The sequence below is a fragment of the Paramisgurnus dabryanus genome, chromosome 10 (assembly GCF_030506205.2).
Source record: "Paramisgurnus dabryanus chromosome 10, PD_genome_1.1, whole genome shotgun sequence".
Taxonomy (NCBI): Eukaryota; Metazoa; Chordata; class Actinopteri; order Cypriniformes; family Cobitidae; genus Paramisgurnus; species Paramisgurnus dabryanus.
In genome coordinates this window covers 3,779,809-3,798,086 of record NC_133346.1, presented here as the reverse complement: position 1 = coordinate 3,798,086, position 18,278 = coordinate 3,779,809, and the positions used below count along the sequence as shown (strand labels likewise).

Sequence of the window (18,278 nt, the reverse complement as noted above, 5' to 3'; positions counted from 1 at the left end):
CGATGTGTCAAAATTACCTTCGCAATTTATCAGTTACAATGTCTCGGCATCATGTTGACCACTTCTGGTGTTAACCACATGAATATCCTAGAAGGAGTATTTAAAGGAACATCGGCGTCAACTGAGAGACTTAAATATGCCTTTAAAATGAAAGTAAACTTTGACGCATTGCCATGGGAACAGCGTTTGAGATATAAAAAATCCCTTCGCAATTTATCATCTACAATGTCTCGGAATCATGTTGACCACTTTTGGTGTCAATTGCATGATTATTCTAGAAGGAGTATTTAAAAGTTAACTGCATACAACTGTAAGGCTTAAATATGCCTTTAAAATGAAAGTAAAGTTTGACGCGTTGCCATGGGAACAGCTTTCGAGATATCAAAAATCCCTTCACAATCTATCATCTACAATGTCTCGGCACCATGTACACCACTTCTGGAGTCAATCGCATGAATATTCTAGAAGGAGTATTTAAAAGAACATCGGCGTCAACTGAAAGGCTTAAATATGCCTTTAAAATGAAAGTAAAGTTTGACGCGTTGCCATGGGAACAGCGTCTGAGATATCAAAAATCCCTTCGCAATTTATCATCTACAATATCTCGGCATCATGTTGACCACTTCTGGGGTGAATCACATTATTTCCCTAGAAGGAGTATATAAAAGAACATCGCATGCAACTGTCAGGTTTAAATAAGCCTTTAAAATGAAAGTAAAATTTGACGCGTTGCCATAGAAACAACGTTCGAGATATCAAAAATCCCTTCGCAATTTATCATCTACAATGTCTCGGCATCATGTTGACCACTTTTGGTGTCAATCGCATAAATCCCATACGAGGAGTATTCAAAAGTTCACAGCATGTAACTGTCAGCCTTAAATATGCTGGAAAATGAAAGCAAAGTTTGACGCGTTGCCATGGGAACAACGTTTGAGATATCAAAAATCCCTTCGCAATTTATCATCTACAATGTCTCGGCATCATGTTGACAACTTCTGGAGTCAATTGCATAAAAATCCTAGGAGGAGTATTTAAAAGAGCATCACATGGAACTGTAAGGCTTAAATATGCCTTTAAAATGAAAGTAAAGTTTGACAGGTTGCCATGGGAACAGCGTTTGAGATATCCAAAATCCCTTTGCAATTTATCATCTACAATGTCTCTGCATCATGTTGACCACTTCTTGTGTCAATCGCATGAAAATCCTAGAAGGAGTATTGAAAAGAACATTGCATGGAACTGTCAAAAAAATCCAGCTTTGTGACTGACACACTTCCTGGCGCCTGGTGGTGGCGCTATACCCGGGAGTCACAATAGGCACATCGATGCGATCGGAATCTTCAGACGAACAAACACCCCGCATGGCATCACAATAAGATATTTTTTGCCTTAGATTTTAGACACTTCCTGTTTCTCTGATTTCGCCATAAATTTGTCAGCTCGCCTTGGCAGACCCGTTCGAGATATCAAAAATCCCTTCGCAATTTATCATCTACTATGTCTCGGCATTATGTTGACCACTTTTGGTGTCAATTGCATGATTATTCTAGAAGGAGTATTTAAAAGAATATCGGCATCAACTGAAAGGCTTAAATATGCCTTTAAAATGAAAGTAAAGTTTGACGCATTGCCATGGGAACAGCGTTTGAGATATCAAAAATCCCTTCACAATTCATCATCTACAATGTCTCAGCATTATGATGACCACTTCTGGAGTCAATCACATTATTTCCTCAGGAGGAGTATTTAAAAGTTTACCACACGCAGATGTAAGGTTTAAATATGCCTTCAAAATGAAAGTAAAGTTTAACAGGTTGCCATGGGAACAGCGTTTGAGATATCAAAAATCCCTTCGCAATTTATCATCTACAATGTCTTGGCATCATGTTGACCAATTCTCGTGTCAATCGCATGAAAATCCTAGGAGGAGTATTTAAAAGAACATCGCATGGAACTGTCAAAAAAATCCAGCTTTATGACTGACACACTTCCTGGCGCCTGGTGGTGGCGCTATACCCGGGAGTCACAATAGGCACATTGATGCGATCGGAATCTTCAGACGAACAAACACCCCGCGTGTCATCACAATAAGACATTTTTTGCCTTAGATATTAGACACTTCCTGTTTCTCTGAATTCGCCATAAATTTGTCGCCTCGCCATGGCAACACCGTTCGAGATATCAAAAATCCCTTCGCAATTTAGCAAGTCCAATGTCTCGACATCATGTTCACCACGTTTGGTGTCAATCGCATGCATCCTCTAGGAGGAGTATTTAAAAGTTCAATGCATGCATTTTTTAAACAATCCAAAATAGCCGACTTCCTGTTGGGCGGAGCTTAAATGTTAGAGGGCGAAAGTTGTTCGGGTCGATGAGATCTATATGCGTACCAACTCTCGTACATGTGCATAAATTTTTGCCCGATCTGTGACCAAATGTTTGTTTTTGCATTACAGGGGGCGCTACAGAGCTCCCTTACCACGCCCGAATTACAGCCTTTGCCGGGTCCTAATGGCCGACGACTCTGACATCTCTGCCAATTTTCAAGAGTTTTTGAGTATGTTAAGGCCCCCAAATTGCCCTGAAACGTAAAAAAAAAATAAAAATAAAAAAAATAAAAATAAAAATAATAAATCCGAGCAAAAACAATAGGGCTTCGCACCTTTCGGTGCAGGCCATTCTGGCCTGCTCCTCGGTGCTCGAGCCCTAAAAATGTACCCTTATGACTGGTTTTGTGGTCCAGGGTTGCACATATGTGGCAGTCAGACTTACATATCTATTAATAATCTCCTGGCGTTCTTCTGCGTCACCCAGCATGTTAACAGACAGGTCAGAAACCGAGACGGCGGCAGTGGCCGTGAGAGTCACCAGCAGAAACAGTCGCCCTTTATTCTCCTCCAACTCAACGTCCAGCTTGTGCGTCTTCTCTCTGCTCAATTTGGACAGATCCACCTGACACCTAACACACATTAAACATACTTATACATTTATATATATCAGAGAAATCTGCATTAAAACTGTGACTTACTGGCCGATGAAGTCATCTCTCCTGCCAATGTCTTTGTCCCATACAGAGATCTCCAGGATTCCCCCCTCCTCGTCTAACAGATGAAGATCAAACTGTTCTCTCCATTGAGGGTTGAGAGTTTTAGGAATGGTCTGTTTTTATGGTAAAGAAGTGTCTGTGTCAGGATTGGCATGGGTGTTTGCTGACTGGAAATACTGTAAACGCTGATGTGCCCATGGTGGCATCAATGTTGCTGAATGTACATATTCTTATAAAACCGATATTTCCAAATCTAAAAGCCTATTGAATTGGCCATGTTTGACACTGTTGTAAAAAAATCCCCAGGAGAAAGCCCTCGAAACTGTTTTATAATGCTACTAACAATAGGGCAAATGAAGACAAAGAAAGACAAAGACAGAGAGACAAAAAACATAAAAATATATACAGTAGAGAAACAGACATAAATGTATCAAGAAACAACACAATAAAAATCAATAAAAAGAGTCAGACAAGAGATAAACAGAGAGAGACAGATTGAAAGACAGACAGACAGAAATAGACAGATACAGTAAAGATATGGACAGAAGGAGACAGACCGACCGACCCACCGACCGACCGACAGACAGACATAAAGAAATAGACAGATGCAGTAGAGAAATGGACAGAAAGAGTCGGACAGGCAGACATACAAATAAATAGATAGATACAGTAGAATAATGGACAGAAACAGACAGACAGAAAGAAAAAAAGACAGACAGGCAGACATATAAAGAAATAGACAGATACAGTGAAGAAAGGGACAGACAGACAGACAAAGAGACAGACAGACCAACAAACAGACAGAAAGACATACAGGAAATAGACAGATACAGTAAAGAAAGGGACAGAAAGATAGACAGACAGACAAATAAAGATAAATAGACAAAAAGAGACAGACAGACAGGAAGAGAAGTAGACATATAAAGAAATAGACAGATACAATGAAGAAAGGGACAGACAGACAGACAGCATACAAAGAAATACATAGATACAGTGAAGAAAGATAGACAGACAGAGAAATAGACACAGTAGCAAAATGGACAGAAAGAGACAGACTGACAGACAAACGGACGGACAGACAGGAGGACAGACGGACATACATACATACAGACAGACAGAGAGACAAATAAAGAGAAATGGACAGAAAAAGACAGATACAGTGAAGAAAGGGACAGGAAGAGACAGAGACAGAGAGACAGGCAGGCATAAATGGACAGAGAAATCAAGAGAAGTGGATAGAAAGAGACAAACAGAAAGACAGACAGAGATAGACAGACGGGCGGACAGAAGATATAAAGAAATAGACAGATACAGTGGAGAAATGAAGATAAACATACAGAGAGACAGAAAGACAGATAAAGAAATAGACACAGTAGCGAAATGGACAGAAAGAGACAGAAAGACAGATAGACTGACAGAGAGACAAATAAATTAACGTACAGAAAAAGACAGACAGAAAAAGAAAGACGGACAGAGAAATAAAGAAAAATGGACAGAAAGATAGATAGACAGACAGGCATAAATGGACAGAGAAATCAAGAGAAATGGACAGAAAGAGACAGACAGACGGACAGATACAGTAGAGAAATAGACAGAAAGAGACAGTCAGACATAAAATGGACAGATAAATAAAGAGAAATGGACAGAAAGAGACAAACAGAGATAGATAGACAGACAGACAGACAGACAGATACAGTAAAGAAATGGACAGAAAGAGACCGATAGACAGACAGACAGACAGATACAGTAGAGAAATTGGCAAAAAAGACAGACAGACAGGCATAAAGAAACAGACAGATACAGTAAAGAAATGGACAGAAAGAGACCGACAGATACAGTAAAGATATGGACAGAAAGAGACCGACCGACAGACAGACAGACAGATACAGTAAAGAAATGGACAGAAAGAGACCGACAGACAGACAGAAACAGACAGATACAGTAAAGAAATGGACAGAAAGAGACCGACAGATACAGTAAAGATATGGACAGAAAGAGACCGACTGACAGACAGACAGACAGATACAGTAAAGAAATGGACAGAAAGAGACCAACCGACAGACAGAAACAGACAGATACAGTAAAGAAATGGACAGAAAGAGACCGACTGACAGACAGACAGACAGATACAGAAAAGATATGGACAGAAAGAGACCGACTGACAGACAGACAGACAGATACAGTAAAGAAATGGACAGAAAGAGACCAACCGACAGACAGAAACAGACAGATACAGTAAAGAAATGGACAGAAAGAGACCGACTGACAGACAGACAGACAGATACAGAAAAGAAATGGACAGAAAGAGACCGACAGACCCACCGACCGACAGACAGAAACAGACAGATACAGTAAAGAAATGGACAGAAAGAGACCAACAGACAGACAGAAAGAGACCGACCGACAGACAGACAGACAGACAGATACAGTAAAGAAATGGACAGAAAGAGACAGACTGACCCACCGACCAACAGACAGACAGACAGACATAGACAGACATAAAAAATAGACAGATACAGTAGAGAAATGGACAGAAAGATACAGACAGACAGACAGACATACACAGACAGATACAGTAAAGAAATGGACAGAAAGAGACCGACAGATACAGTAAAGATATGGACAGAAAGAGACCGACAGACAGACAGAGTAAAGAAATGGACAGAAAGAGACAGACAGACAGACAGACAGAGTAAAGAAATGGACAGAAAGAGACCGACAGACCCACCGACCAACAGACAGACAGACAGACAGACATAAAAAATAGACAGATACAGTAGAGAAATGGACAGAAAGAGACCGCAGATACAGTAAAGATATGGACAGAAAGAGACCGACAGACAGACAGACAGACAGATACAGTAAAGAAATGGACAGAAAGAGACCGACAGACAGACAGACAGACAGATACAGTAAAGAAATGGACAGAAAGAGACCGACAGACAGACAGACAGACAGACAGATACAGTAAAGATATGGACAGAAAGAGACCGACAGACAGACAGACAGACAGATACAGTAAAGAAATGGACAGAAAGAGACCGACAGACCCACCGACCAACAGACAGACAGACAGACAGACATAGACAGACATAAAAAATAGACAGATACAGTAGAGAAATGGACAGAAAGAGACCGACAGACAGACAGACAGAAACAGACAGATACAGTAAAGAAATGGACAGAAAGAGACCGACAGATACAGTAAAGATATGGACAGAAAGAGACCGACCGACAGACAGACAGACAGATACAGTAAAGAAATGGACAGAAAGAGACCGACAGACCCACCGACCAACAGACAGACAGACAGACAGACATAGACAGACATAAAAAATAGACAGATACAGTAGAGAAATGGACAGAAAGAGACCGACAGACAGACAGACAGAAACAGACAGATACAGTAAAGAAATGGACAGAAAGAGACCGACAGATACAGTAAAGATATGGACAGAAAGAGACCGACCGACAGACAGACAGACAGATACAGTAAAGAAATGGACAGAAAGAGACCGACCGACAGACAGACAGACAGATACAGTAAAGAAATGGACAGAAAGAGACCGACCGACCGACAGACAGACAGATACAGTAAAGAAATGGACAGAAAGAGACAGACTGACCCACCAACCAACAGACAGACAGACAGACATAGACAGACATAAAAAATAGACAGATACAGTAGAGAAATGGACAGAAAGAGACCGACAGACAGACAGACATACACAGACAGATACAGTAAAGAAATGGACAGAAAGAGACCGACAGATACAGTAAAGAAATGGACAGAAAGAGACCGACAGACAGACAGAGTAAAGAAATGGACAGAAAGAGACCGACAGACCCACTGACCAACAGACAGACAGACATAAAAAATAGACAGATACAGTAGAGAAATGGACAGAAAGAGACCGCAGATACAGTAAAGATATGGACAGAAAGAGACCGACAGACAGACAGAGTAAAGAAATGGACAGAAAGAGACCGACAGACAGACAGAGTAAAGAAATGGACAGAAAGAGACCGACAGACCCACCGACCAACAGACAGACAGACAGATACAGTAAAGAAATGGACAGAAAGAGACCGACAGACCCACCGACCAACAGACAGACAGACATAAAAAATAGACAGATACAGTAGAGAAATGGACAGAAAGAGACCGCAGATACAGTAAAGATATGGACAGAAAGAGACCGACAGACAGACAGACAGACAGATACAGTAAAGAAATGGACAGAAAGAGACCGACAGACAGACAGACAGACAGATACAGTAAAGAAATGGACAGAAAGAGACCGACAGACAGACAGACAGACAGACAGATACAGTAAAGATATGGACAGAAAGAGACCGACAGACAGACAGACAGACAGATACAGTAAAGAAATGGACAGAAAGAGACCGACAGACCCACCGACCAACAGACAGACAGACAGACAGACATAGACAGACATAAAAAATAGACAGATACAGTAGAGAAATGGACAGAAAGAGACAGACAGACAGACAGACAGAAACAGACAGATACAGTAAAGAAATGGACAGAAAGAGACCGACAGATACAGTAAAGATATGGACAGAAAGAGACCGACCGACAGACAGACAGACAGATACAGTAAAGAAATGGACAGAAAGAGACCGACCGACAGACAGACAGACAGATACAGTAAAGAAATGGACAGAAAGAGACCGACCGACAGACAGACAGACAGATACAGTAAAGAAATGGACAGAAAGAGACAGACTGACCCACCAACCAACAGACAGACAGACAGACATAGACAGACATAAAAAATAGACAGATACAGTAGAGAAATGGACAGAAAGATACAGACAGACAGATATAGACAGATAGAAAGACAGACAGAGAGAAAGACATAAAGTAGAGAAATGTAAAGAAAGAGGCAGACAGACATTTTGACAGACATGTTTGAACTTGACAGGCATTCATACTTTGCTCTTGTACTTCTGATGGTTAAGTCTGAATTTGACGTAAGGGTCACTGAGGCCGTTCTGGTCCATAGGGATGAGGTCACGACCCTCAATGAGGCTGATGCTGACGATGCCTCGCCACAGATGAGACTTTCTGTGAAACTCTGGCGAGCGAAAACTCTGTTGCTGTCAAACACACATCACATCACATTAACACTTCACCAACTCCTCACACTAGAACCACACGTTTTCCAACAAGACAATCCAGACTTTTAATCAGATTAACACCGTCTATAGGATGTCAGAACAGTGTACTGTTGCTATGGTTACAGATTCTGTAAAACACCACTTTAATTCGTGACCATGTTGGGAGATTTCACTAGCTTGTATCTGAAAAAAATGTACAAATATAAATCACATAAATAAATCACATCCTGGTCATAGCACTTCTCAATAAATAAAGGCGTAAACGGACCAAAAAGCATTTCAACGGATTCGCATACACAATGCACGATTGAATCACAAAAGCAAAAAACAAAAATATCTGCAGATATCTGTGATATCCACCGGCCCACCATCATGAAAGATAAATGACTGCAGGATTTATTTGAGATGAACATCACGCTCTGACCAGACCGCTGCAGTTTTGGACGTTTAGTGCACTCAGTCGGATATAAAATATGCTCAAAAACTCATCATTAACTCATCTATCCATCAGTCTAATAGCTCTTGTAGGCAGGACACAGTTAAAGTTCACAAATCAAGCACAAACACCAGCTGAGCAGATACTGACACCTTACTACTCATCTTCCAGCTTAACCTCAGTAACATAGACATAAAACAACATAGAGCAGGTCAGATGCATTACTGTAAAAACAATAACCTAAGAAATTGAGATTAAGACAGGGATAAGACTACTTTGCATGGTAATATAAATCTCACACTCAGCTGTGATGAGTATCAGGCTTTCCTTTCTGCTGGTGGTATAAGGTGTGAATTTTGAGGTGTTATTTCCTCAAGACAGTACAGTCGCTTTCTAACGTCTAAAATGATATTTACATGACAACGGTTTTGCTACAAAACAACAACGTTATCAACAGATCTGCGTAAAATGACTAAAAACGCTTTATTGTGCATGACAGGCCAGTAGATGGCGATGTTACTTTGTAAAGAAACATCACACGCCTGTGCACATTCGCAAACTTGCAATAAATCTGAAAATTCAAGATGGCAAAAGCATTAAACAACTTTATTTAGACAGACAATGAGGTAGGTGGTGAAGACTATAAAACAGCCAAATTTTATAAACTTTGTTGAAAAGGTGTTAATAAACTCAGCATCTTGAAAAGCACAAACACAGTCCTGCGGGATTGTACGGTACTTGCGCATAACCTTTTCACAGATCTGCATTTATGTCATTACAATTGCTTTCAAAAGTTTGCACGCAATAATGACACTGAAAGTTTTGGTTTAAAACGTTACGTAAATGGTTCCTTAAATTCAAAGTCATTTCATGCATTACGCAACTCAGATTATTACCAAACCAGTTTCTTACAGACAGTTGTAAGCTTTGTCCCAATTAGCATGCCACTGGGTTTTATAAATACTAGATTTTATTTTTATCTAGTTTTGTTTTTACTTCAGTTTAGTTTTAGTTTTTTTTTTAGTGGTGCATAAATAGCTTTGATTTCATTAAAAAAATTTTAATCATTACTTTTATTTTTAGTATTGTTTTAGTCTATAATACCATGGTACATGAATGGAGACACGGTGGTGGTCAAAAGTTAACATAAACTTTGCCAAAACTTGAGATTCGCCAACACGAGTCACTCTTTAAAATCCGAAAACAAAAAGTTTCTTTTCTAAATTTTATTTAGTTTTTGTGTTTATTTTGCGGGTGCACAAATTCTTTTTTTTATACTTTCACTTTTATTTAACGAAATAAAAAAAGTTTTTTTTACAAATAGTTTTCGTGATATTTTTTGTTTACAATTAGGGATGCATGATGATTAATCGTGATTAATCTAAAGCAGAATAAAAGTTTTTGTTTACATCATAACTGTGTATAATAACTTATAGATAAATGCGCACACACATGCATGTATATTTTTAAGAAATGTTTACATGTGTATATACATAATATATAAATAAGGGCCGGGACTCGATTAAAAAAATTAATCTAATTAATTAGAGGCTTTGTAATTAATTAATCGAAATTAATCACATATAAATATTTGACCTGAGAACATTGAGAAGTTATTTTTTCACATGAATTTTTTGTATACCATGAATAATGACTGAATACATAAGCTTAAGCAACAAAATATTGTTTATTTTTGTTCAACCAAGTCGTCGTACCCGGAGTCGGGCTAACGTCCACGTTAGCTGCTATATGTTTTGCATTGAGATGATACTTGAGCCTCGATGTGCTGCGGTGATATGTGAATTCCTTGTTGCATAGCTTACACACAACCATGATCTTATCGACGCTTCCATCAGTTCGTTTTTTATAAAAAAAAATTCCCATCCACGGGGCCAACCAAAGCGAACTCAACAGCTTCTTCGTTCATGTTCACTGTGGTTTGTTGTTGTCTGAAGTCATGAACGCTAGTTGCTGCTCCAGTATAATCGGTCTGCCGAAACTCATCCAATAAGAAATGTTCTGCGGTGCAAAAATAAGTGCGATTAAAATGCGTAAAAAATGTTTAACGCGTTATTTTTGTGTTTATTAATTAATCTTAATTAACGCGTTAAAGTCCCGGCCCTAATATAAATATATTTTTTTCTTAAAATTATACACGCATGTGTGCATATTTATATGTGCCTAATTATTATATAAATTTCACACACATATATGATGTACACAAAAACTGCTATAGATTAATCGCGATTAATCGTTATGCATCCCTATTTACAATAATAACCCTGATACTATCTTTGCATTATGGATATTGCACACCGTGTGTATTATATACCGAGCACAACTTCTGTTACTTTCCAACAAAAAAACTAAACTTCACGATCAACCACAACTCACAGTTTAGTGAGTCGAAACGTCTTGAGTGCTCTCTGTGAAATATATTCATAAACTTGTCAAATCAGAATTCATCTTCTCCATGCTTTAAACATGCAATGTGTCGAACCGTAAAGAAATATAAAGCACATTTTTCTGGAAACATGCTCTCTTACTGTCTGTCTGAGCATCTCTTTATCCACTGTGCCTCTCGGGAACAATGTGACCACCAGCTCCAAAGAGCCCAGATCCTGATCACGACTGTGAGGATCCTGAAGGTCCAACCGAACATCAAGAGGTCTGCAGGAAAGCATAAAAATGTGAGCCCTCGAGTAATACTATCATCATGAATTTGAGCTCGTCCCAAGTATGTAAATATGTAAACACCTGCAAAGCTCCAAAGATTCAAGATACAGGTATGCTGAGCCCATAAAGTCATCCTGAAGGCCAAAGTCATAATCAAACACCTGCAATAAAGAAATGGAGGCTGTATACAAATCTGCACAGTTCTAGTACAAGTTTATGAAGTCAACACTGTGGGATGTTTAATCCTCATAATAGTAATGGATTACCTTGATATATAGAGGCTCTTGTAAATTCTCTACTATTAAGCAAACTCGTTCATCCCAAACCGGGTTAAGGTTCTTGTGGATTGTTTTACTACGGAAAACTTCTTTACTGGCAATTTTGAATTTCACATATGGGTCACTTGTTCCTAAAACATAAGAAACAACATCACAACACCGTGTAAGCAAGGTGGAGAATTAGATTAAAATAAAGATGCAGTCCGTCACTTTGCCTCTATAGACGGTTTCTGCAGTAACAACATAAACAAGTGGCTTTCGTGGTCAACACGTAACTTCCGGTAAACTTCGCTAAGAATAAATAACAACAAAGTACTTTAAACGTAGTCTATTTATATAACAAGGAAAATAAACAGACACATAGATTACCTAGGAAACCAAAACATTATTATTTTCGACAAGGTATTTGTTCAAGTGTTCAGTTTAGCAACCATTAAAAAAACTTGAAGTAAAGTACGGACCTGATGCGTATCGCGTCACTGCCTGTGCGTCAAATGAAATCCTCTATACCGCATGTTTGAAATATAAAATCGCAGGGTACTTTACGTAGATTGAGTCAAATTATATCAAACAATTCTTCCGTGAATATAAATCGTAAAAATCATTACAGTATTATGAATATACTGTTGCACATTGCTTTAAGATTGTTTATGTACTTGTTTAAAAAAAATCAAGAAAAATGTTACGGATTGCAGCTTTAATTCTTGCTTTTATAAATTACAAAAATTACATTTTTGATAAAGCTCCACCCGTGATTGTGACCTCATTTATTCAGCCGCTTGTGATTACAAAAAAAAACACGATTGGGACAAAACCAAAAGAGTCTTGCATTAACCTGAAGGGGTAGATTTTGCGTTGACAACCGGCTCGATGTAAAGTAACCCACGTATTACAGTAAGTCAATAAGAAAATAAGCCTAATTTTAGACCAAAAATATCAAATTTAAGTGATTTTGTGCATAAAAGAAGCAAAAAAAATCTGCCAATGGGGAAGAAAATTTCAAGAAAAAATGGCTTACCCCATTGGCAGATTTTTTTGCTTGTTTTATGCACAAAATCACTTAAATTTGATATTTTTGATCTAAAAACTAGACTTATTTTCTTGGGTCATTTTGCTCATCAAGAAAAAGCATTTTAATTTAAGAATTTTTTGATATTTCTACTGAAAACAAGACAAAAATACTAAGAATTTTTTTCTTCAAATCATTTTTTGCAGTGTACTATTTGCTTGTTATGCTTCTCAATAATTTATGGTGAAATGCCGCTACATCCAAAAGCCAGAGGGCGCTCTTGGGTAAAAACTCAAGATGCGCTGCAGAAAAAATGCCTTTTAAGGCAGGGTGCATGGTTTTTGAAAAACACTTTGGAAAAGGGAGTCGGACCGACTACCAAAACACACTTGTAGCCAATCAGCAGTAAGGGGCGTGTCTACTAACCAACATCGTTGCCTGGGTGGCGTATATGTGGGGCGGGTCTATCAAAAGAAGGTCCAGATTCTATTGGGGTAGGGGCGTGTTTGTTTAGGTGATTTCAAATGTCAACATTGGCTTTCAGAGATCATGCACCCCGCCTTTAAAGTCCCAATGAAACGGAAGTAGCGACTTCCATATTTTTCCATTATAACTCTTTCACCGCCATTGATGAGATATCTCGTCAATTAAGAGAAAACGCTTCCCTGCCAATGACGAGACTTTCCGACTTTCCGCAATACCCCTATTATCCGCAACTTTTTGAACCCGGAAGTAATGCCCTATGGCAAGCTGCTGCATGTCCGTGTCTGTTTTAAAGATCGCTCTGAATGGGATCTCTATGAAAAGTCAGTCACAAAAATTGAATTATCTCTGCTTTTTGCTCAAAATGTGGTGTTTATGCAGAAACCTACCCATATTCAAAACCTGATTACAAAAGAACCACTGAAGGTAGGATGAAACGGTTTTTTTTGTTTGAAAGCAGAGGGTCTGTTCTTTCATTTTATGTTTATATATTTAAAAAAGAACATTTTCTGGAAGGCATTAAACTTTGGTGAAAATCATGAAAAACGCTGGCGCTGGCTGGCAACTTTTTTCAAAAACGCTGGCGGTGAAAGAGTTTATATCGCTGCTCTTTAAACCTTTTTAGTTATTTTTATGATAATGAAGAATACTTATAATGATTATGTAAAACGAGTGTTGCTTTTAAAATGCATGTTATAAACGGCTCAGTGATTTTTATATTGAAAAGGACTTCCTACTGATCAAAGAGCCATAGTAAATGAAAGTGCGGTGCATAATATCGCCTTTTCCGATTCAGAATAGATATCGGACAGGTATGGGCATGTCATGATTTATTGTTACACCCCTAATTTATGCAAACCCGGCATAAGAGCCAGGTAACAACCACTAAGGTCAAGATAGCAGTGTGTTATCAGTTTTAGCGGTTGTTATCGAGTGATAACAGACCTCTAAATGTCACCGCTGACCAATCAAAATCCAGTAAGAAGTGTGCAACAATTATCATCCTGCCTGTGAGTCATTTTTACTTTCTTTTTTTTACATAAAATAATCTGGTGAAAATATTAGGGCTGTAACGATAAATCGGGTGTCCCATTAAAAAGACCTGTCTAAAAACAATTCTGCATCGTAAGGCTGCGATTCTGTGTTTCATGCGCAGCTTGTGCGTGTCCCATGGCGTTTTGGTCAGTAAGAAGTCCTTATCAATCTAAAACCATTATGAGTCGGAGTCGATTATAACGTGCATTTAAAAAAGCAACACTCGTTAAACAAAATCATTCAATATATATTCTTTATTATCATGAAAATACCTGAAACAATTTGAAGAACGGCGATATAAATATTCTTATAGACATTTCCTTAATGGTACTTCTTCTGTGGCACAAATGGAGTTTCTGCACGAGAGCGCCCTCTGGCTTTTGGATGTGGCGGCATTTCACCGTAATTCATTCAAATTCATTCATTGAGAAAACGTGCATTTGCACGATTAATCGTTACAGCCCTAGAAAATATAACCTTGATCTCTTTAATATTGACTGAATAAGGTCAAAACCTTAATCTCTTAAATAGATCATGAGACTTAAGCATGGATTTCACAGACAGGGTCACAATCAATAGTAACATGTCGACATCAGAAGACTTGTAATGAATCAAAGATGCAAATCTTACCGCCTCTGTCTCGAATGGCCAGATTATTTCCTCTTTTCAACACAATATCCAGCTGGTACATTGTTGAGATGGGCATGGATGGTTGTGTGTTGGCACTGTCCGCTGCGTTGCTACCCTGCAGAAAACACAACCACTGAACTGTACTGTATATATATAACGGGGAAAAAAAACAGGCAACTCTAATTGATTGGCTGGTTTACCGCAGCTTTCTGAAGTCAGAATTGAGAGCTGCAATATTATATTACAGAGGAGTTAGTCATACATCTCCGACTATGAGAACTAAACTAAAATTGGACATTGGATGTGAGATGTTGCTTTTGTGATGGTGATGAATCAGAGTTTAAAAAGTAACTGAAGGGTCAAATACAACCCCCTTGAACAATTTCTTCATCTGGTTATGTGCCAAATCATACTGCATTTATGCATTTGCCAGACGCTTTATCCAAAGTTAATTGCAGTGCATTAAAATGCATGCATTTTTTTTTTATCTCAGTATGGGATCGAACCCATAATCTTTTGTCACTGCTAACACAATGCTCTTCCAACAAAGCTACAGTCCATCGAAAAATGAAAATTTAAAGGAATAGTTCACCCAAAAATGAAACTTTGACATATTCACTGTTGGTGCACGGCAGCGAAAATGTCATTGCAGAGTGGGCGATCATGCGTGCTGACAGCGCAAGGCCCTATTTGCATGGCAGACATATCAAGTATAAGCTTTGTGTGCTGCTCAGCATCAAAAAATGATCGAATTGAACCCATTTTAGTTACCGATTTTTCACCCATCCCCTGGCGGATGTGTTGCAATGAATAAACAGTAAGTCTGTTTTGAAAACTGCTTTAAATTATTATTTTATTTTTTTGGTGTTTTTTCTGTCCCTATCCACTTCCATAGTAACCAGAAAGCCCTTTAAGCTTCAAAAGGACCCAAAGGTGTCTCAAGGGCAAATGTCAAGAAATTCATCTTATAATGGATTATATTTTAGTTTATTTTTTCACCAAACCCTTGTGTATGCCCTGAGGATACTTAAAATATATACTGTAATACAAGTCAAGTGGAGTTATCTGTTTAACACTTTGGGTCCTTATTGCAAAATTCCAGGAATTTTTAAGGCTGGAAACTTTCCATGGGAATTAATGGGAATAAACTTGAAATTTGGAAAAATTGAAGAGCTGCCTATAACAGGGAACTTACATGTATGTTTAAAAAAACCTTGCAGCATAATTTTATTTAAAACAACAAGATTTAATGCAATTTCAGTTGAATTTTTTACCCTGGACATTATTCAGTCACATGCACACAGCACATTGCTTACTAAGGGACCGTTTAGGTCACACCCCCTGCATTCTTCCATAACATGCACAATCCTGCACACAAAATAAAGTCAAAATGTCCATATTTGCATGTATTCACAGAAATGACATGCATTTGTTTAAAATGTCCTTGTGCTTTGTGTAAGCTAATGTGCAACAACATTATACCATTGTTAAAACAAATACACTGACTGAAAAAAACATTTAGGTGAGATCATTTTAAAACCTTGGGTCTAAAAATGACCCTCTCCCCCCACACACGCACTCCCTTTGAAATTAAAAAAATCCTCCATATATCACTTAAGGTCTTGACTACCACAGAAGTCACACTTGCTTTTTTAACAGTTTAACTAGCAAATACCAAAATGTGTTTATACAGTAGCTAGCTGGCTAGCCAGTAAATTAGATATCTAAATTTAAGATAGAACTATTACAATAACTATATCAGGGGTCCTTAATGTGTTGCCCGTGGTAGAGTCTGTAAGATGCCCGCCAAAACACATTCTATTAATAGTAGGACTGGGCATAGATTAATCTAGATTAATCTCATACAAAATAAAAGTGATTTTTTGCATAATATAAGAGTTTGTGCTGTGTGTAAATATTATGTATATTTAAACACATACACAAACATATATATATACACATTTATATACATATACACTCACCTAAAGGATTATTAGGAACACCTGTTCAATTTCTCAATGCAATTAATCAACCAATCACATGGCAGTTGCTTCAATGCATTTAGGGGTGTGGTCCTGGTCAAGACAATCTCCTGAACTCCAAACTGAATGTCAGAATGGGAAAGAAAGGTGATTTAAGCAATTTTGAGCGTGGCATGGTTGTTGGTGCCAGACGGGCCGGTCTGAGTATTTCACAATCTGCTCAGTTACTGGGATTTTCACACACAACCATTTCTAGGGTTTACAAAGAATGGTGTGAAAAGGGAAAAACATCCAGTATGCAGCAGTCCTGTGGGCGAAAATGCCTTGTTGATGCTAGAGGTCAGAGGAGAATGGGCCGACTGGTTCAAGCTGATAGAAGAGCAACTTTGACTGAAATAACCACTCCTCTTGATACTGTGGGGGATGTTTTCTTGGCACACTTTAGGCCCATTTGTGCCAATTGGGCATCGTTTAAATGCCACGGCCTACTTGAGCATTGTTTCTGACCATGTCCATCCCTTTATGACCACCATGTACCCATCCTCTGATGGCTACTTCCAGCAGGATAATGCACCATGTCACAAAGCTCGAATCTTTTCAAATTGGTTTCTTGAACATGACAATGAGTTCACTGTACTAAAATGGCCCCCAAAGTCACCAGATCTCAACCCAATAGAGCATCTTTGGGATGTGGTGGAACGGGAGCTTCGTGCCCTGGATGTGCATCCCACAAATCTCCATCAACTGCAAGATGCTATCATATCAATATGGGCCGACATTTCTAAAAAATGCTTTCAGCACCTTGTTGAATCAATGCCACGTAGAATTAAGGCAGTTCTGTAGGAGAAAGGGGGTCAAACACAATATTAGTATGGAGTTCCTAATAATCCTTTAGGTGAGGTATATATCATATTAATTTCCCTAAATTTCCAAATAATTCCCATAAATTTGAATTAAAGGCGAATAAATAATGACAATGTTTTCGTTTTGGGGTAAAATATTCCTTTTTGATAGCATCATAAAGGAGGACCTCTTTAAAATGCTCTTCACAATATTCGATCTATCCATTAACAGGACCGGGAAGCATCTGAATCAGCAGATATATCATCACTCACATGCTGTTAACAGCCAAAGGCTGCGTTGTGTAAGTGATCTCAGTAGGGATTAATTTAAAGTGTTGACTACATGTAATCATCCCGATGGCTCTGAAGTGCGCAAGCCCTTACAAACAGAAACACCAGATAAACCGCAAACAAACAGTGCATCACCTGTATGCAGAATTCAGCTGATGTTTATTCAAAGCACTTACGAGGACTAAAGTGAAACAACCTGTGGTTAAAGCAAGCTTTTCATAAATCTCAAAATGATGATATTCCTCCAAGCCTTTTCATGCTTTTAATCCTCTTTAAAAAAAACAACAGCAGATCTTGCCTCAAACAAATTTAATTCAAATTATCCAGTATAAACAATACTAACACACACACTAAATATACACACACATTAACTCATAGCGGATATTCGAGGGCTTCCTGTTTGTCTGTGTGTAACTCTGAAA

The 18,278-nt window shown here is 38.5% G+C and overlaps 1 protein-coding gene across 1 annotated transcript in view; it reads right to left on the bottom strand.

The window, feature by feature from the left end:
• Positions 1-18,278, bottom strand: part of mctp1b (multiple C2 domains, transmembrane 1b) — a 51,256-nt gene that overhangs the window by 24,671 nt on the left and 8,307 nt on the right. The window contains exons 2-8 of the mRNA XM_065262393.2: positions 14,742-14,856; positions 11,573-11,715; positions 11,388-11,467; positions 11,177-11,300; positions 8,009-8,173; positions 3,032-3,162; positions 2,776-2,962 (exon numbers count right to left, since the gene is read on the bottom strand). Coding sequence (XP_065118465.1) covers positions 2,776-2,962; positions 3,032-3,162; positions 8,009-8,173; positions 11,177-11,300; positions 11,388-11,467; positions 11,573-11,715; positions 14,742-14,856 — 945 coding nt within the window. The remainder of the gene's footprint in view (positions 1-2,775; positions 2,963-3,031; positions 3,163-8,008; positions 8,174-11,176; positions 11,301-11,387; positions 11,468-11,572; positions 11,716-14,741; positions 14,857-18,278) is intronic.